This window comes from Camelina sativa, chromosome 13 (genome assembly GCF_000633955.1).
Source record: "Camelina sativa cultivar DH55 chromosome 13, Cs, whole genome shotgun sequence".
Taxonomy (NCBI): domain Eukaryota; kingdom Viridiplantae; phylum Streptophyta; class Magnoliopsida; order Brassicales; family Brassicaceae; genus Camelina; species Camelina sativa.
This window is the reverse complement of record NC_025697.1, coordinates 15,837,642-15,856,452: the sequence shown is the minus strand read 5'-3', so window position 1 is coordinate 15,856,452 and position 18,811 is coordinate 15,837,642. Positions and strand designations below refer to the sequence as shown.

General features: G+C 37.5%; 2 protein-coding genes across 8 annotated transcripts in view; both read left to right on the top strand.

Moving 5' to 3' along the window:
* The window catches only part of LOC104736861 (inositol-tetrakisphosphate 1-kinase 3-like), a 7,267-nt gene extending 4,399 nt beyond the window's left edge, over window positions 1–2,868 (top strand). For 2 of the 7 annotated variants that reach the window (XM_010456932.2, XM_019234663.1), the window contains 7 exons: window positions 1,208–1,328; window positions 1,419–1,511; window positions 1,682–1,801; window positions 1,893–2,069; window positions 2,152–2,207; window positions 2,287–2,371; window positions 2,449–2,868. In XM_010456932.2, the coding sequence (XP_010455234.1) occupies window positions 1,208–1,328; window positions 1,419–1,511; window positions 1,682–1,801; window positions 1,893–2,069; window positions 2,152–2,207; window positions 2,287–2,371; window positions 2,449–2,549 (753 nt within the window). In that variant the 3' untranslated portion in view covers window positions 2,550–2,868. The other 5 variants (XM_010456936.1, XM_010456937.2, XM_010456934.1 and 2 more) reach the window with 5 other exon arrangements.
* Window positions 4,607–7,934, top strand: LOC104736860 (endo-1,4-beta-xylanase A-like). The gene is made up of 6 exons (XM_010456930.2): window positions 4,607–4,882; window positions 4,986–5,332; window positions 5,444–5,621; window positions 5,741–6,295; window positions 6,373–7,213; window positions 7,462–7,934. Exons 1-6 carry the CDS (start codon window positions 4,832–4,834, stop codon window positions 7,749–7,751), a joined length of 2,262 nt encoding a protein of 753 aa, XP_010455232.1. The 5' UTR covers window positions 4,607–4,831; the 3' UTR covers window positions 7,752–7,934.

Here is an 18,811-nt window from a genome sequence, read left to right as displayed (position 1 = left end):
CCACTTTCAGAGCAGGGTCCGTTTGATATTGTGTTACATAAGGTTAGTTTTTTCGATCTTTGTTCACCCTCTTGGTTTTCTGATACCTCATCTTATCTTTGCCTATGCTTCCTATTTGGCCTTTTGTCAGAAGATATGTCTTGGGAACATCCCCTACTCAGGTTGTTAGAAACTAACCTTGTCCGCATCCTCTTGCTAAGCTTCTTTTCATCCACGCCTGATAATCCTCTTGTTTTACATGTACTGCAGCAAATTGGAAAAGAATGGCGCCTCATTCTTGAGGTTTGTCTTAATATTCCTTTCCTTATTTTATTTTCCGTGGCACTATCTAACCTGACTTGTAAGATGATTAGACCGTGTGTATTTTCTTTCTGTGGTGATGGATACCATATGTATTGTACTTATGTTGTAACCTTTTGCAAGATGAGATATGGTGGTAAATTGCATAACAACTAGTTCCTTACAATTTCCTAATCTTGTTTCTCAATGGATATTTTTCCAGAGCTCTTGCTCTTTCGCTGTCATGAATCATTTATTCATACTTGAGGTCAAGGCTTTAAAGATAGAATACTTAATACTTGAGGGCATTTAACTGTAACCTCTCAGGTTTTCTAGAAATATATACCAGTTATGACTTTTAAATGTCCTTGATGGGTTTATTTGTTCCTGATAATAGTTGAATGCAAAATCATACCATCTTTCATTAGAAAGTATGCTCTCTTGCTACACATATTAGAGCCATCATCTGACTTTTTGTTGTTATAATAAACAAGAAATTTCACCTCTCATAATTGGTAGAATAATTAATTGAAACTATGCTGTTTGATGCAAGAAATCATCAGCGTCTCTGTGTTTTTTGTATCTTACAGCTATACAGATCTCAGGAGATCTCAATATGATTCATTAGGAAAATGCCAACTTCTGATGATAGTGACTGCACCGATGATCTAGAATAGTGTAGTTGCAAGTTGCAACTATTATCAATAAATTAGCTTAATCCTTAATCTTAGTTGCAGGATAATGAAGAGTACATCTTGGGAGATACATTTTGCAGACTGAGTGTCATTCTACTTTTAAAACTGTAATGAACCAATATTCCAAGAGATCTCCGTGATATAGGGGTAGAAGTTTCCATGTTTGTGAGGGATGCACTTTTGGGTGTTGAAAATTAGAGTAGGGGAGAGTCTTACGGTTTCTATCATTTCAGGAATATAGGCTAGGACATCCAGATGTCACAGTTCTTGATCCTCCAGATGCAATACTACATCTCCGTAATCGTCAGTCAATGCTTCAGTGTGTTGCGGACATGAATCTGTCTGATAGTTATGGTTAGTATTGCTGTATATTCACTTGCTCTTTGGATGAGGGATTTAGAGTTTCAATATATCTGACTAGTATAACTTGTTCCGGTTGTGCAGGACGAGTTGGTGTCCCCAAACAACTGGTAATTAAAAGGGATGCATCCTCGATCCCCGAGGCTGTCAATAAAGCTGGGCTGAGACTACCTCTTGGTATGATCCTTGTATCCTATTACTGACGTTTGTTTAGCTACATGCGGCATCGTGCTGTCATTCACAAAAGCATTCATGGGCTGTGTTTGCTCAGCTGAAGTTTAAGTTGTGTGCATTATCAATGGCTTTTTAGTTGAATTTATTTTATTTGGTGTTTACTAAAATCTCAGTTGCAAAGCCTTTGGTTGCTGATGGAAGTGCAAAGTCACATGAGCTTTCACTGGCTTATGATCAGCACTCCCTTCTGAAGCTCGAGCCTCCTCTTGTTCTTCAGGAGTTTGTTAACCATGGTATGGGCTTTTAAAAGTTAGTTAAATTGGCAGTCACCTGGTTCAGAACTCGAATATTTTGATTATCTAACAACTGCATGGCCTTTTGTAGGAGGTGTTCTTTTCAAGGTTTACATTGTTGGGGAAGCTATTAGAGTGGTCCGGCGTTTCTCCCTACCTGATGTCTCCAGACGAGAACTCTCCAAAGCAGCTGGTGTATTTCATTTCCCCCGGGTCTCTTGTGCTGCAGCTTCTGCTGATGATGCAGATTTGGACCCAAACATCGCTGGTACTATCCTCTTCGTCATCACAGATATTGTCTGCATCTATCTTTTCCTGAGGAACTAACAATGTCCTTACTCTCGTTGCAGAGCTTCCGCCACGTCCATTGTTGGAGAGACTGGCAAAGGAACTCCGTCGTGGATTAGTACGTTTCCGTCCTCTCTATTATATATCCAAGCAGGTGTTTTTTTCATCAAACTCTACTGATTTCTAATTTGTTGCAGGGTCTAAGGCTGTTCAATTTAGACATAATTAGAGAGCATGGGACAAGAGATCAGTTCTATGTTATCGATATTAACTATTTCCCAGGCAAGTTTCATTTCCACATCTGCTTTTGCAATAGTCTATCACAAACATGTGGTTTAAGAATCATAACAATTGTGCAGGATATGGTAAGATGCCAGAGTATGAGCATGTATTCACTGATTTCTTATTGAGTGTGGTGCAAAGCCAATTTAAGAAACGAGCCTTGGCAGATCAATACTAACTCGAGGGAGAGACCATTGTCCCTCCCCAAAGAAAACAAAAAAAAGCCAAAAAAAGAGAGAAGAAGATTGGTCTATGCAATTGTCTTGCAACCATTATTACTGTACAGGACAAAGCACTGATTTCCTCGATGCTTTTCTTTAGCTTCATTGTGCTGTACTAAGAACAATGGGAGATTGCACTGAAAGAAAAAAAAAATTGTCTGAATCTCAAGATAATGTCTCCCATGTGAGAAAGTGAAGAGATCCTCCTTATGTCACACAACTACTCTTTCACTTTGTGACTGCTCCTCTTATCATGATTTGCTTGGCTTTGTACTATGCNCCGTCGTGGATTAGTACGTTTCCGTCCTCTCTATTATATATCCAAGCAGGTGTTTTTTTCATCAAACTCTACTGATTTCTAATTTGTTGCAGGGTCTAAGGCTGTTCAATTTAGACATAATTAGAGAGCATGGGACAAGAGATCAGTTCTATGTTATCGATATTAACTATTTCCCAGGCAAGTTTCATTTCCACATCTGCTTTTGCAATAGTCTATCACAAACATGTGGTTTAAGAATCATAACAATTGTGCAGGATATGGTAAGATGCCAGAGTATGAGCATGTATTCACTGATTTCTTATTGAGTGTGGTGCAAAGCCAATTTAAGAAACGAGCCTTGGCAGATCAATACTAACTCGAGGGAGAGACCATTGTCCCTCCCCAAAGAAAACAAAAAAAAGCCAAAAAAAGAGAGAAGAAGATTGGTCTATGCAATTGTCTTGCAACCATTATTACTGTACAGGACAAAGCACTGATTTCCTCGATGCTTTTCTTTAGCTTCATTGTGCTGTACTAAGAACAATGGGAGATTGCACTGAAAGAAAAAAAAAATTGTCTGAATCTCAAGATAATGTCTCCCATGTGAGAAAGTGAAGAGATCCTCCTTATGTCACACAACTACTCTTTCACTTTGTGACTGCTCCTCTTATCATGATTTGCTTGGCTTTGTACTATGCTGACCTTTAATATCCTTTCTGTTGGTTTAATCGGTTACTTTGTTTGCAGCTCAGAACGCACAATCACAAATTGGTTTAATTTATTGGTCAGACTTAATAAAACTTGGATCAGTNTATTAACTATTTCCCAGGCAAGTTTCATTTCCACATCTGCTTTTGCAATAGTCTATCACAAACATGTGGTTTAAGAATCATAACAATTGTGCAGGATATGGTAAGATGCCAGAGTATGAGCATGTATTCACTGATTTCTTATTGAGTGTGGTGCAAAGCCAATTTAAGAAACGAGCCTTGGCAGATCAATACTAACTCGAGGGAGAGACCATTGTCCCTCCCCAAAGAAAACAAAAAAAAGCCAAAAAAAGAGAGAAGAAGATTGGTCTATGCAATTGTCTTGCAACCATTATTACTGTACAGGACAAAGCACTGATTTCCTCGATGCTTTTCTTTAGCTTCATTGTGCTGTACTAAGAACAATGGGAGATTGCACTGAAAGAAAAAAAAAATTGTCTGAATCTCAAGATAATGTCTCCCATGTGAGAAAGTGAAGAGATCCTCCTTATGTCACACAACTACTCTTTCACTTTGTGACTGCTCCTCTTATCATGATTTGCTTGGCTTTGTACTATGCTGACCTTTAATATCCTTTCTGTTGGTTTAATCGGTTACTTTGTTTGCAGCTCAGAACGCACAATCACAAATTGGTTTAATTTATTGGTCAGACTTAATAAAACTTGGATCAGTTTTGGATGCATTGTTTCTGAGAAATCCTAAAATTTTGACATTACGAAATGTTGATTATTGTAATGAGGATAAAAGTCCTTTTCGAAACCTTAAAAGATGGTTTACTTGCATTGTAAGGTTTAATAAACACACAAGTAGGAAAACGAAACCTGAGCCTCAGCGTTGAATTCTTTTCACATGCTTTTCTGTGACAACAATTGAAGCCTTCTATTTCAATTCAAGCAAACTATACTTTCCTGGGTTTAAGACAAAGCAATTGTACTGTAGAGTTTTATCTTTTTTCTTCAAATCACAAAAATCAATACTATTATTTTTCTCCTTTTTAATTATTGTCTCTATTTCTTGTCTTAGAGTTCACTTGAAACTCTCTATGTCCTGTCTTTGAAATTCGAAGCATATATAGCACAGCAGTTTCCACAAGGCTTACAACCCAACCAACTAACTTACCCCTGCAGTTCTGCAAAAGCTCTACAATTCTCTTCCCTGAAACCATTATCTCTATTTTTGTGTTCTTAATTTAATCACCTAGGAACTTGCTATGGAGAAGATTACAAAAATAAGCAATGCAAGTGACGATGATGTTGATGAGGTTCGTTTAAAATAGCTAGTCGGTTTTTAGCTACTTCTTTATCATAGCATGCTAATGTTTCTCCAAGCTGACTTGATTTTTTTTATTTTTAAATTACGTCTAGGGGCAGCATCACACTAACGAAGTGCAGGAGAAGATAATCCTAAACCCTAATTTTGAGGATGGCCTGAACAACTGGACTGGAAGAGCGTGCAAGATTGTCTTACACGAATATATGGACGGAGGGAGAATCTTGCCGCTCTCAGGAAAAGTTTTCGCATCAGCAACACAGCGTAAAGACACATGGAATGGTATTCAACAGGAGATTTCGGGAAGGTTCCAGAGGAAGCGTGTGTACGAAGTAACAGCAGTGGTTCGAATATTTGGCAACAATGTCACAAGTGCAACAGTACAGGCTACTCTCTGGGTCTTAAACGCAAACCAACGTGAACAATACATAGGCATTGCAAAGTCGGTTTCGCCACTTTTTCTTTTTCATCTTCTTCTTTGCTAAACATCAAAATTTTTGGTATAAATTAATTAAACTGATAAGATTTTTGGCATGCCAATGAATGATATTAGTGTGCAGGCAACTGATAAGAATTGGGTAGAGTTTAAGGGTAAATTCATAATCCATGGTTCACCATCGAGGGCAATACTATACCTTGAAGGTCCACCTCCAGGATCTGACATTCTTCTCAACAGTTTAGTTGTCAAACATGCTCGAAGGAATCGTCCATCGCCTCCACCATTCTACGAGGTTAGTCCCTTTACCATAAATTACATGATGCTTAGTCTGATGGTTTTCCTTTTATGGGTCATGTTCCAAATATTAGCCTGTGAAAACAGTACTCCTCTTCATATGTTGTTGCTTGGCAGAATCCTGGTTTCGGAGTCAATATAGTTGAAAACAGTGAAGTGGTAGATGGGACAACACAGCCATGGTTCACTTTAGGTAACTGCAAGTTGAGTGTGGGACAAGGCGCTCCTCGCACTCTGCCCCCAATGGCGAGAGACACGCTTGGTCCTCATAAACCTCTAGGAGGAAGCTACATCCTCGTAAGTAACAGAACGCAGACTTGGATGGGTCCGGCTCAGATGATAACCGATAAACTCAAACTCTTTTTGACATATCAAGTCTCCGCATGGGTCAAGATTGGTGTGGGAGTGAGTGGTAGTAGTATAAGTCCTCAAAATGTGAACATTGCACTTAGCGTTGATAACGAATGGGTCAACGGAGGACAACTCGAGGTCACTGTTGGTGATGCATGGCATGAAATTGGCGGATCCTTTAGGCTCGAGAAGCAGCCACAAAATGTCATGGTTTACGTTCAAGGTCCTGCAGCTGGCATTGATTTGATGATCGGGGCACTGCACATTTTCCCCGTGGATCGTCGAGAACGTATCAGATGTCTCAAGAGACAAGTTGACCAGGTACACATCCTCTTCAAATTTCCTTAGAATATTCAGTTTAATAATTTTATCAATTCAAGAATGATGTTTCTTGATAGGTACGCAAGCGCGACATCGTCTTGAAATTCTCAGGACTAGACGACGACTCCTTCGATTTGTTTCCTTACATAGTGAAGGTGAAACAAACATACAACAGTTTCCCACTAGGAACGTGCATTAACAGATCAAGCATAGACAATGAAGACTTCGTAGATTTCTTCACTAAGAACTTCAACTGGGCAGTGTTTGAAAACGAACTGAAGTGGAACTCGACAGAGGCCGAACGTGGGAAGCTCAATTACCAAGATGCAGACGACATGTTGGATCTGTGTATCGGCAACAACATCAACGTTAGAGGACACTGCATCTTCTGGGAAGTTGAGTTCAGAGTACAGCCGTGGCTTCGCCAGCTCAACAAAACCGAGCTTATGAACGCGGTCCAGAAGCGTGTCACGGACCTCCTGACACGATACAAAGGTAAGTTCAAGCACTATGATGTTAACAACGAGATGCTTCATGGCTCTTTCTATCAAGACAGACTCGGAAAAGGTGCACGAGCACTCATGTTCAACATTGCACACAAGCTTGATCCATCTGCTCTCCTCTTTGTGAACGATTACCATGTTGCGGACGGTGATGACACACGCTCGTCCCCGGAGAAGTATATAAAACAAGTTCTTGATTTGGAAGCTCAAGGTGCACCTATAGGAGGCATAGGGCTCCAAGGACATATGGTGAGTCCTGTTGGACCAATCGTGTGCTCTGCTCTTGATAAGCTCTCTGTTTTAGGTCATCCCATATGGTTCACGGAGATTGATATCTCCTCTAGCAATGAGCACGTTAGAGGAGAGGATCTTGAAGTCATGTTGTGGGAAGCTTTTGCCCACCCTGCTGTTGAAGGTATCATCATTTCACTTTCACAATTTATATATGTCTTTTCTTATATATTTTTTATATACTCTAACTAAAAGTACTTATATTAATTCATCTGTATTTATATTTGAAAGGATATGATTCATTAGTGGACAAATAAAATTTTATGTTTCAAGATATTTGCTTCTTTTTTTTTTAATAGTATCAACAGAAGTATATGGGAATCTTACTAATGTGTATACTAACACGTTGGGATGTATATTTGATGTTAACAGGAATAATGTTATGGGGTTTCTGGGAACTATCTATGAATAGGGAGAACGGACATCTGGTGGAGGCAGAAGGAGAAGTAAACGAAGCCGGAAAAAGATTTATGGATGTGAAACAAGAATGGTTATCTCATGCATATGGGATCATCAATGATGAATCAGAGTTCACATTCAGAGGCTACCACGGGACTTACGCCGTCGAAATTTGTACTCCGGCTGGGATTGTTCTCAAAACGTTCGTCGTCGAAAAAGGAGACAGTCCACTTCTTATCTCCATTGATCTCTCTTCTTTGTGATGTTTGTGTTTCTTCTTTTTTCTCTCTTTTTTTTTTCATTTGACCTGGTTTCTCTTATATATGTATGGGGACTTGTTTTGCGTGAAGCATGTAACATATGTTCACAAATTTATGTTATGTCTTGGTTTTTGATTGATTTATACAAGTGCAATAAAAGCATGTGAATATTTGATTGTTATGACAGATTTCTTGAATTTCATTTCACGAAGAATGGATTTGTATGACCAAAAAACTATTTTCTTCATTTTTTTCTTAAACCATGTGGTGTAGAGTTTAAAAAGAACACTCTCACACCATCTCCAATGTTAGGATCCAAATTATGGGATCCAACTATATTTGATTGAAAAAATGCAAATTTCAATGTTTATTAGTTTTGACAGTCCAATGCTAGAACACCTAATTAGGGTCTAAAAAGTATGTATAAGTAAAACTTTCATTTACTTGACACACACTCTAAATAAACTTATTTTGAACTGAGCTCGTTTTATGATTTACTGAACTAAACAAACAAACAAAACACACTCTGAACTGAGCTCGTCTTATAATCAGAGAGCTTGAAGCGATAGGAAACATGCAACATCGCATTGTAGAAGAACAAACCAGAGCAGTGTCAGTCTACAAATGCACCAATATACACAGTGATCAAAGTCATGTATGCACCAATATATGCAGCCTGAAATTGAAACAAGAACAACAATGATTTTCTATTTGATAACACACGGACCAATATACACAGTGATCACTGATCAAATAATAACATATCAAAGAGATCAAAGCATAACATAACCGATTGACAGAGCATAACATAACAAAGAGATCAAAGCATAACATAACCGGCTCACAGAGCATAAAATAACAAATATCAAAGCATAACATAACCGATTGACAAAGCATAACATACACAATGATATATCATGGTTTTTAGGTGTTTTTAGCCATGATATAAGTGTTATCTATAGAGTCTTTTTGGTGTTTTTAGAGTCTTTGAAAGTCTTTACAGGTTTTATAGGATTTAGCTGGATAGGACCGGGCAAAATAACCGGTAACCAAATAACCGACCAAACTGAACCGAAAAAAATCAAACCAAAACCAAACCGAAGTTCCTCTAATAACCGAATGGTCAGTAAAATCCTATGTTCAAATTAACCGAAACCGAACCGAACCGACAATTAAATGGTTAACCAAAATATCCAAAAATCTAGAATATACCCAAAATAATATACTAAATATTAGGCAAAACTATAAAATAAACTTAAAATATTAATTATTTCTACATTCAAAACAATTAAATACTTTAAATAATCAATATATTTAAAAGTTATTATTTTGAATTTAATAAGGTAAATACTATTTTGTAAAATCGGATCAATATTTTTCCCCCTTTTTATATTTTTATAATGTAGTTTTGGTTAATTTCTGTTATATTCGGTTATTTTTTGTTACTTTTAGTTATATTAGGTTTATTTGGTTAATTTCAATATAATTTATGTTAGTTATGGTTATCTCTTCAACTAACCGAACCGAAAGAAACCAAACCGAACCTAACCAAAATTTCTAAAATATCCAAATGGTTATTATATTCCTATATCCAAACTAACCGAAACCGAATACAATCGAACCGAAACCAAACAGTTAACCGAATGCCCAGGCCTATAGCTGGATAAGAGCATAATGGAGCTAAATAGGAGGATTTGGAGCACATTCAAGCATTGAAGCTGAGTTGTGAAGTTGGGAGACGAGTTCAGAGCTATGCATCGGTTGATGCAGATGATAGTGTCGATCGATGCAGTGTCCACAAGACGAATTGGAAGTTTTCCCACAAGTTTTGAAGATCAATGTTTTAGATATTTGCATCATTAGTCCCTAAAAGTGTTTTAGGAATATAAATAGGTTTTCTAGGTCATTTTTTAGACCTAGGCTTTATTGTTCCCTGCAACTTTTGAGAGAGAACCATGAAAGATTTTAGAGAGCTTTTGGAGAGAAGAATCAAGACTCCTTCAGAGAAAAATTAGAACTCTTTTACTTCTTCTATTAATCTATTAATGATATCTATTTTATTCATTATTTGTGTTTTTACAATTATGTCTGACTAGATTTGCTTGTTAAGTTTAGGGTTTCTCATTAGGGATTTCATGGATTGTTAGATTGATTAATTGTTTGGATTCATTATCTTTCTTGTTCTCCACCATAGGTTGTTCTTAATGCTAGATCTTTGATTAGTCATCTAGATTTAGATCTTAGGATTATGAGAATATAATTAATTTTTCTGATAAAAACATTTGGTGAGCGAAATTTCTTTTTGCAAAGAGATTTGAATTAGTGATTTTGTGAACTTATCTAAACTTGATTTTATTGCTGGTTTTTAACTTGAATTTTGCAAAGATATTTGGATTTTCGGGTTTTAAAACTTAGATAATATTTGTAGTAAAAACTGATTTATTTTACAATTGTGTTTAGAGTACAAGAACAATGCTTAATTGTTGAATCCTGCTTGCTTAATTAATTGATATTATTTACCATGATTTCCTAAGAATTTCCCTAGGCCTAACGTTTCATCCATCTGAATTTACAACTCTTTTATTTTCTGTTTTTTTTTGCAATTTAATTACAATATTTCTGTTTAACATAATTAAAAGATTATTAAATCTATTGTGTGAATCTAGAGTCCTTGTGGATTCGATCCCTAAATAGTACAGTGATCTCTTAATTTGAGAGAGTAGCTCTAGGGTAAATTTGAGCATATAAATTAACATAACCGATTGAAAAATTGATTCAAAATACACATAAAGCATAAACTTGATCAAACACAAACACAAACAAACTAGACACATTTATCAAAAACAAGACAATACAAGTCCAACATTAGACATGTAAACTAAATCTTTACCTAATCAAAAGCTAACAAACCATTGATGAGTATGGAAAAGCATATACCTGCCAGAATCATTAGTATCTCCAACATAGAAATGGAGAATTGCTCTCATGTACCAACTACACGTCCAGCATCATCATGCTCTCCTTCTAAACATAAAAAGAACAAAAATACAGAACATACAGAGAAACACAAGCAATATAAAAACCAACAAGACAATCTACAAGTTCCAACCACACCTGATTCAAGCACAGTATTTGGTAACAAGACAAAAAGCACCAACAGTTGTAACACTTCCATCACAAAGCAATATACATGTCAAGAAACTGAAGAAAATATAAGGAGAAGTGAGATAAGGACAACATGTAATCCAAGTATCATAGGTTGTTGATGAATATTAAGTACAAAAAAGAAGTAGCCATAAAAAAAGACATTGTGACAAAAGGGGAACTCAAAGCTTTGAGGAATCAGTTAATATAGGAACCTTGAGTCTGTGTTGTTATCATAAAACCCTAGTTTCTATAGCCTCAAATAAACAAGAATTGATAGAAATTGAATGATATTCATACCATGAGAAACGTCAATTTGCTAAAGAAAACTCTTCGATTTGTTGCTGATTTGGTGAAGCATATACTCTTCAATTGGTATCATTAAACGCCAATTTGCTTAATCAGAGTCACCGATTTGTTGAACCAGAATCACTAACTGTCACCCGCGTCGGTGGAGACGATGAACACGGCTGATCGAGGACTCAAAGGTTTCTTTTTCTTTCTTATCTTTGCCTCCGATCTCGCCGTTCATGAGAGACAATGAAACAAAAGAGAGATGATAGTTTGAATGTTTTTCATATACTTATTGTTGAGAATAGCAGACCCCAATTCACCTCTGTACTGAATCGCATACCGCGACTCCGCCCCTACTCCTCAACTACTTCACATATCAGTTTGCATAACAAAAACATAACACAGAGATTTAACGAGTTCCCCTCATGCAGAGAGTACATCTCTTGTGGGAACCTTCTCCCACAATCATCCACTATTAATCAACCAAGGTTTACATTGTGTTTCATATACAAAGCTTAGAGAACTACTAACTACAAAGAAACCTGAAGAAGAAAACACATAATAGGTCTGGCTTTTCTACTTCCCCTCTCTTTGTCTCTGGTTCAGCTCTCCCCTCCAGGTATAATCCTGAAACACATCTAGAACCCCAAAGAAGCAGCTCCACCTTCATCTCTCATCAGTGTGTCTTAAAGACACCTTAAACCTAGACTAAGTTACGTCCGGCTCTCAGCCTTTCGGCCCCAGCCAACCTTCTGCTCCTTTATCACGGTTCTGGGCACAGCTTCAAGCTCAATGTACGATGCCTGTGCATGCTCTCTGCACTGCGCTCTGCATCTCTGCATCTGCCCTGCACAGCGCACAGCGCTGTAACCTACAGCCGCCACCAAGGTACCACCAGCTTCTTCTGTGTCTGCGTTGGCACATGCAGCTTCTTACAGCTTGTATGTTTCTTCAACCCTAGCTTCATTTATATAGTGAAACCCTAGAGCTTATGTCGGTTTACCCTTGTAGACTACACAACCTGGATCCTGTATGGGCTACACACCAATATACGCCCAGTTCATGGTACATACCAAAAAAGCCCATATGAAGCAACCCAATGCATTACTTTTTCTCACTATCCATCAATACCACCTTGACATGTCTTCACCATTGATGAATCCTCACTTAACCTTCATGTAAGTGACTCTCCTGAGAAACTTAATGATGCTGCTAGACACACTAGTCTTTAGGTAGTCTTGTCTATCAAAACATGCATCTTTAACCACTAGAGATCTACTTGAATATTCCTCTTATACTCACATGCTTCCTTATTAAATGTCATTTTGTTACCAACAAAATATGTAAACTTCCTACAAGTGAAACCTTCAGAAGATTCATCCACCAGATCATCTCTGTAGATGCAAACAGGCAAACCAAAACTTTTCTAGTTTCTGATTCTCTTCTCAATGCAGAAATACAACCCCCAGTTGCCTTGCAAACTCTTGCACAGTCCTGCAACATCTACGAAAGTCTTCTAGAGATTTTAAGTCACCTTTTAGAGCAAACTCCACCTTGACAATGTAAATCTCACTGACTGCAACTTCTACTCTGGGTACTCTTCTGCATTCTCATTCACTGTAAACCTACTTAGATTGTAGTCTTTTTAAATCTCTGACAACCTGATCCATTCATGAGACTTAATCATTCACCCAACACCTCTCAATTCTAACCACTTCAATAGAAATTGCATGGTCCATCTATACTCATCTGAATCTTCGACACAACTTGTTGACCTAACAACCCTCTGACACAGAGATTCACCTCTAAAGACGTCCCTTAGTAAATCTGTGACTCCTTGTAGTTGTACCTTCACCCAATTCTTGAACACCACTACACAGACTTTCAACAACCAAAAATTGTCTTTTCAATAGTTGAAGATATCTACATCCTTGGGTTCTCTAAACTGAAACTGTTTTGAGTATTCAGAAGCTTCAAACCAGAACATCACATTTACCTTGTGATCGCAGCGGAAACTGAATTCCTGTTTTGAAAAGTTTGAGACTTTTGGATGATGCTTTGATTCCCACTTCACAGCCATGTGCAAATCACCTTCACACATCCATCCATGAAACTGAATCAAACACTACAGATAACTCCACCTTAAACCAACCCCATAATTGATTTAACCTTCGATTCTTCTACAACAGTCTCTGGATCCTACTTTTATGTTTACAACGCCATGCGTAAGTCTGTGAAATCTTGAGTCTGAGCTCCAATACCACTTGTTGCGAATCGGAGACCCCAATTCACCTCTGTAGTGGATCACATACCGCGACTCTGCCCCTACTCCTCGTCTACTTCACAGATCAGTATGCATAACATAAACATAACACAGAGATTTAACGAGTTCCCCTTATGCACTCGTGTGGGAACCTTCTCCCACAAGCATCCACTATCAATCAATCAAGGTTTACATTATACAAAGCTTAGAGAACTACTACCTACAAAGAAACCTGAAGAAGAAAACACATAATAGATATGGCTTTTCTTCTTCCCCTTTTTTTGTCTCTGGTTCAGCTCTCCCCTCCAGATATAATCCTGAAACACCTCCAGAACCCCAAAGAAGCAGCTCCATCTTCGTCTCTCATCAGAATGTCCTAAAGACACCTTAAACCTAGACTAAGTTATGTCCGGCTCTCAGCCCTTCGACCCTAGCCAAGCTTTTGCTCATTTATCACGGTTCTGAGCATAGCTTCAAGCTCCATGTATGATCCCCTGCGCATGCTCTCTACACTGCGCTCTACATCTCTGCATCTGCCCTGCACAGCGTCCAGCGCGGTGCCCTACAATCGCCACCAAGTTATCACCAGATTCTTTCGTGTCTACGTTAGCGCATGCGGCTTCTTACAGCTTGTCTGTTTCTTCGACCCTAGCTTCATATATATAGTGGAACCCTAGAGCTTATGTCGGGTTACCCTTGTAGACTACACAACCCGGATCCTGTATGAGGTACACACCAATATAGGCCCAGTTCATGGTTCAGACCAAATAAGTCCATATGAAGCAAACATTTACAACACTTACACATAAGGATCTAGTATTTTCAAATGTTTTTCTTGGCAGATAGTGGATGATAACATCACAACCCTACAACAAAAATGATGATTAATAACACAACAAAAACGTTATCTTAATATTACCATAGCGTTATTAAAAACGCTGTCTCATCACCCGCGATAATAGGTCGGCCACATTAGATAACGGCTTTTGCATGTGCTATCTTAACTTAGATATTAATAACATACTTTTTTGTGCTATTGTATACTTTGCAGTAGCATTGTCTTTTTATTATCAATAGTTATGAATTCTCCAATTTTTAATTTGAATTCTCAAATTTGAATTTTGAATTCTCCAATTTTAACTTGCAAAGACTTAAATTATAATTAAAATTATTAATAACAATATTTTACAAATAGTGAAAGAGATTTTACAAATATTGAGAGAATTGCAACATACTAAACTATATATATTAACACAAGTCTTAATCCAAGCTCGAAGATTCCACAATACTAGTTCTAAGAAATGAGCACTAAGCAGTTCGAAGGCTCCGAAGATGATACTCCTTCTCTGAGCAGACTCGGCCACTCTGTTTGTTTCTTTATACATATTGTAGTCTAACCAATAGAAAAAAAAACAAATTTATCAATTATACCCTTTTTGCCACTAATGAATTCAAGTACTAAGAGTAAAATAAGGAAACAAACAACACTTACCAAGTCAATTCTTATTTCTGTTGAAAATATTAGGATCCAGCAAAGGCTTATCTAACTCCTCGGACATACTTAAAAAGCTTCAAAAGTAATTGTCCAACTTCAAAACCTTGTGAACAAAGAAAAGAAACCATAAATTCTACGATGATAAGAAAATATATAAATCAATAAAACGAATTTTCAAACCATTAGCAAATCAGCAAATATGTAGGTGAGCAAGCGCTACACAGAACTCAACCACAAAGGTTGTGGCCAATGGTTTAGGATTATGATAAAAAAGGACTTAGGAGCCGCTACGATGATAAGCTCCATTACGTGTACACAAGGAGAAAGAAAGGAGAAGAATCAACACGTGCGACTTGAAGAAGCATGTGCAGAAGGATTTAGAACGAGTATATAAACTCAATACCATTTGTTTTAGATTTTTATGCATTGGTTGTTATTGATAGTGACGTATGTGATGCTCTGGAATCGAGTTGATGATTTTGTGATGTACTGGAGGCTCATTCCGTTATAAACATTGTATCGAGTTCGATAAAAATAAAGTGGGAGTACTTTTCTCTATCATACGAAGCCACTAATTTCGTCGTCCCAGAGGAGAAGAATATTCATGGAACAGAAGTGAAACAGAAATCCTTAAATAGATTCCAGGAACAGAAGTTGAAATGACCATTCCAATGTTGCAATAGATGATCTGCCAAAAGCGGTGAACACTTCAAAGTTTCTTTCTTGTTAGGAATTATAAAGACTTTGAGAATATGCAACATCAACACTAATGATGAGAACATAACCAAAGTAAACCGGTGTCGATTAGGATAAGGGTAGAAACTATGAGAATATCATATGTGATCTTATTATTGTTAGTGGTTTTTGGTATATTATGTTAAATCTTTGATTCATTTTTATCTTCTAATATATAGCCTTCACATGTATAAATACTTCTACAATATTATGAAAAAGGATATGAACAAAATTAGTTAAAGTTGTGTTCTCTGTTAAACTCTGATTAGAACCTTATCATTTGATATCAGAGCTATCTTGCTTTTGATCCGGACGACTTTGTGTTATCACAAGCAACCTTCGATCCACTATCTCTCTTGGTTTTTGATAATACGATTTTCACCCAGGGTATCAATTCCCTATGCAGTTGTAGTACAAAGGATTATCAATCCAAATGGTTGTTATGCTAGCAGATGAGATATGATCAGAACTATGCAAGTAAAGTCAAGAAATCAATGGGTTTGATCTAACAATCCTAAATGAACAAAAGAAAGCAAATAAACGAGAACCACACGACCTAAGCACTTGATGCAAGCATTTTAGTACAGGATCGGGTGGGGTGATCAAGTAAACAAGACGAGTATGAACAGCTCGAAGGTATACTCAAAGCAAGTGATCGTGTACTTGTTTGGGTAAGGGAAGAGTTATTAATAAAAATGTACGAGTACTCGACTCCTAAGCGCTCCTGACCAGAATGGATGTCCTACATGCCTCAAGAAAATATTTCCTAGACAATGAATCTCTAAAATCTTGTTAAAACACTCTCGTGATAGAAACAATCAACCTTAATAACTCCCCTACCCAACTCTCGTTGGAGAAACATGACAAAGCAGGCAATACAAACCGATTCATTATTGTCAAGAAACCCCTTACTCATCTAATATCTTCGGCTAAGTGAGTACATCTCTAGCATCGATTGATTAAAGCACTTCATCTACACCTCTCGATGGTTAAACACCCTAGATCTAATCTCAACCTCTCGGTCTGTTGATAGCATTAAGAACACCAATCTAGAAGGGAATTTATAAAACATAAATATCCAAGCTAAGACATCCTAACCGATCAAGAACAAAAAATTGTCTATCCCATCCCTAGAAACCTTATTTCACTACTCAAATCTCATTGCAGAAAACACAAAAGCATAGATAAATGAAAATTGCATTGTATTGAAAATAAAAGTAGAGTAGAAGAGTACATAACAAAAATCTAAAAGAATAGCAAAAGAAATGTAAAATAAATCCTAACAACGTAGAAAATGTGTTTGAGTCGCTCAAGATCTCTCCCAGAAGCTCTCGCTCTCTAGTTTGAGTGTATGCGGCGTGCTAGGGCGAGAGGAAGAAGAGGGGGGGTTATATATGGAAACCCTTTAACCCTAGCTGCCCAGTCCTGCCCGAGGGCCTGCTCGAGGCGGTGCTCGAGGATGTGGTCGGGTTACTCCTCGGATAGGTCCTTGGGTTGGTCTTTCCTGCCCTTGGATCCTCTTCGATCGGGTTGAGGTTCGGACTGTTCTTCCTGCTCCATAGCTCTTTCGGGTACATGCTCGGATTAACCTTTTTTATTCCCATTTTAGGCTCTAAAGCACTTGTTTTCATCCAAAAAGTGTAAATGCAAGAATGCAACACAATAAATGGACTAAATGTGGATTCCTACAGTAAATGATCTAAAAATGCTAAGGTTAGGGTAAATACAATGCAAAATATGGACAAAAAAGGATGCTTAAAACATGTAAATTAGAGAGTTATCAGTTTTGATCCGGACCACTTTGTGGTATCAAAACTTATTTTCTATCATATTTTCGGGTTTGATCCGGACCACTTTTTGTGGTATTAAAATCTCTATTTTGTTTTACAAAAATAAAATAATATATATATTAACACATGGAAACTTCGACGATGGTGGTTGTATATGCAGCCATGAAAGATGTTGTTACACTTCAACGCGACCTACATGATGAGGTGAAGAAGATGAAAATGGTGAAGAAAGCTAATAGTGTTTCATCCCATGTGAGGTATGGTCGTGTTAAGGAGTCTTCGTTTGGAAGATATGGGAAGCAACCCTTTGATCGTGGACAAGCTGTGATGAAGACGACACGGACGGAGGAGATGGGAAGAAGCTATCTACGAAGATGTAGGTTCTTTTCTCTAGAACTTTGAGGAAAAAGTTCTTTTGGAGAGTGGAGTATTGATGAGAACATAACCAAAGTAAACTACTGTCGATTAGGATAAGGGTAGAAACGATGAGAATATCATCTGTGATCTTATTATTGTTAGTGGTTTTGGGTAGACTATGTTAAAACTTTGATTCATGTTTATCTTCTAATCTATAGCCTTCACATGTATAAATACTTCTACAATATTATGATAAAGGATATGAAGAAAAATAGTTAAAGTTGTGTTCTTTTATAAACTCTGATCTGGACCTTATCAACCTTCATTGTGCTCTTCTTATGATTGAAACCGCCTCCAGCACAACCCTGATATGATCCTCCCAAGGATTCGGCACCTTCGAGTTGGTTGATTATTTTGGGCTTTCTTGGACTTGAATTAGGTTCAAAGTGGGCTGGACTTGATAGGTATCATCCCCAATAACTTTTCCAATGCTCTCTTTGACCATAAGCTCTTGAATAAGCCCATTTAGTGCATCCTTTAGCTTCTTAGCTTTTGCTCTAGTCGTTGGTCCTTCAGGTACAAGCAATGGTTCCTCAGCTACAAGCTCCTCTGGTTCAAGCTCAGCTACACTATCCTCATGTTCAAGCTCACCTTGTACTTACCTTGAAGATCAAGTTGGTAAGCATTATCATTAATCTTTCTTGTGATCTCAAAGGGTCCATCGATTCTAGGCATCAGTTTTGACTTTCTTTCAGCTGGAAACCGTTCTTTTCTCAAGTGAACCCACACTTGGTCTCCTGGTTTGAAAACCATCTTGCGTCTTCCTTTGTTTGCTTGTTTTGCATACTGCTTTGTCTTCTCCTCAATGTTTATTCTAGCTTTCTCATGGATCTGTTTGACAAGGTCAGCTTTCTTTTTCCCATCCAAGCTAGCTCTTTCACTCAAAGGTAGAGGGGTTAGATCCAATGGAGATAAAGGATTAAAG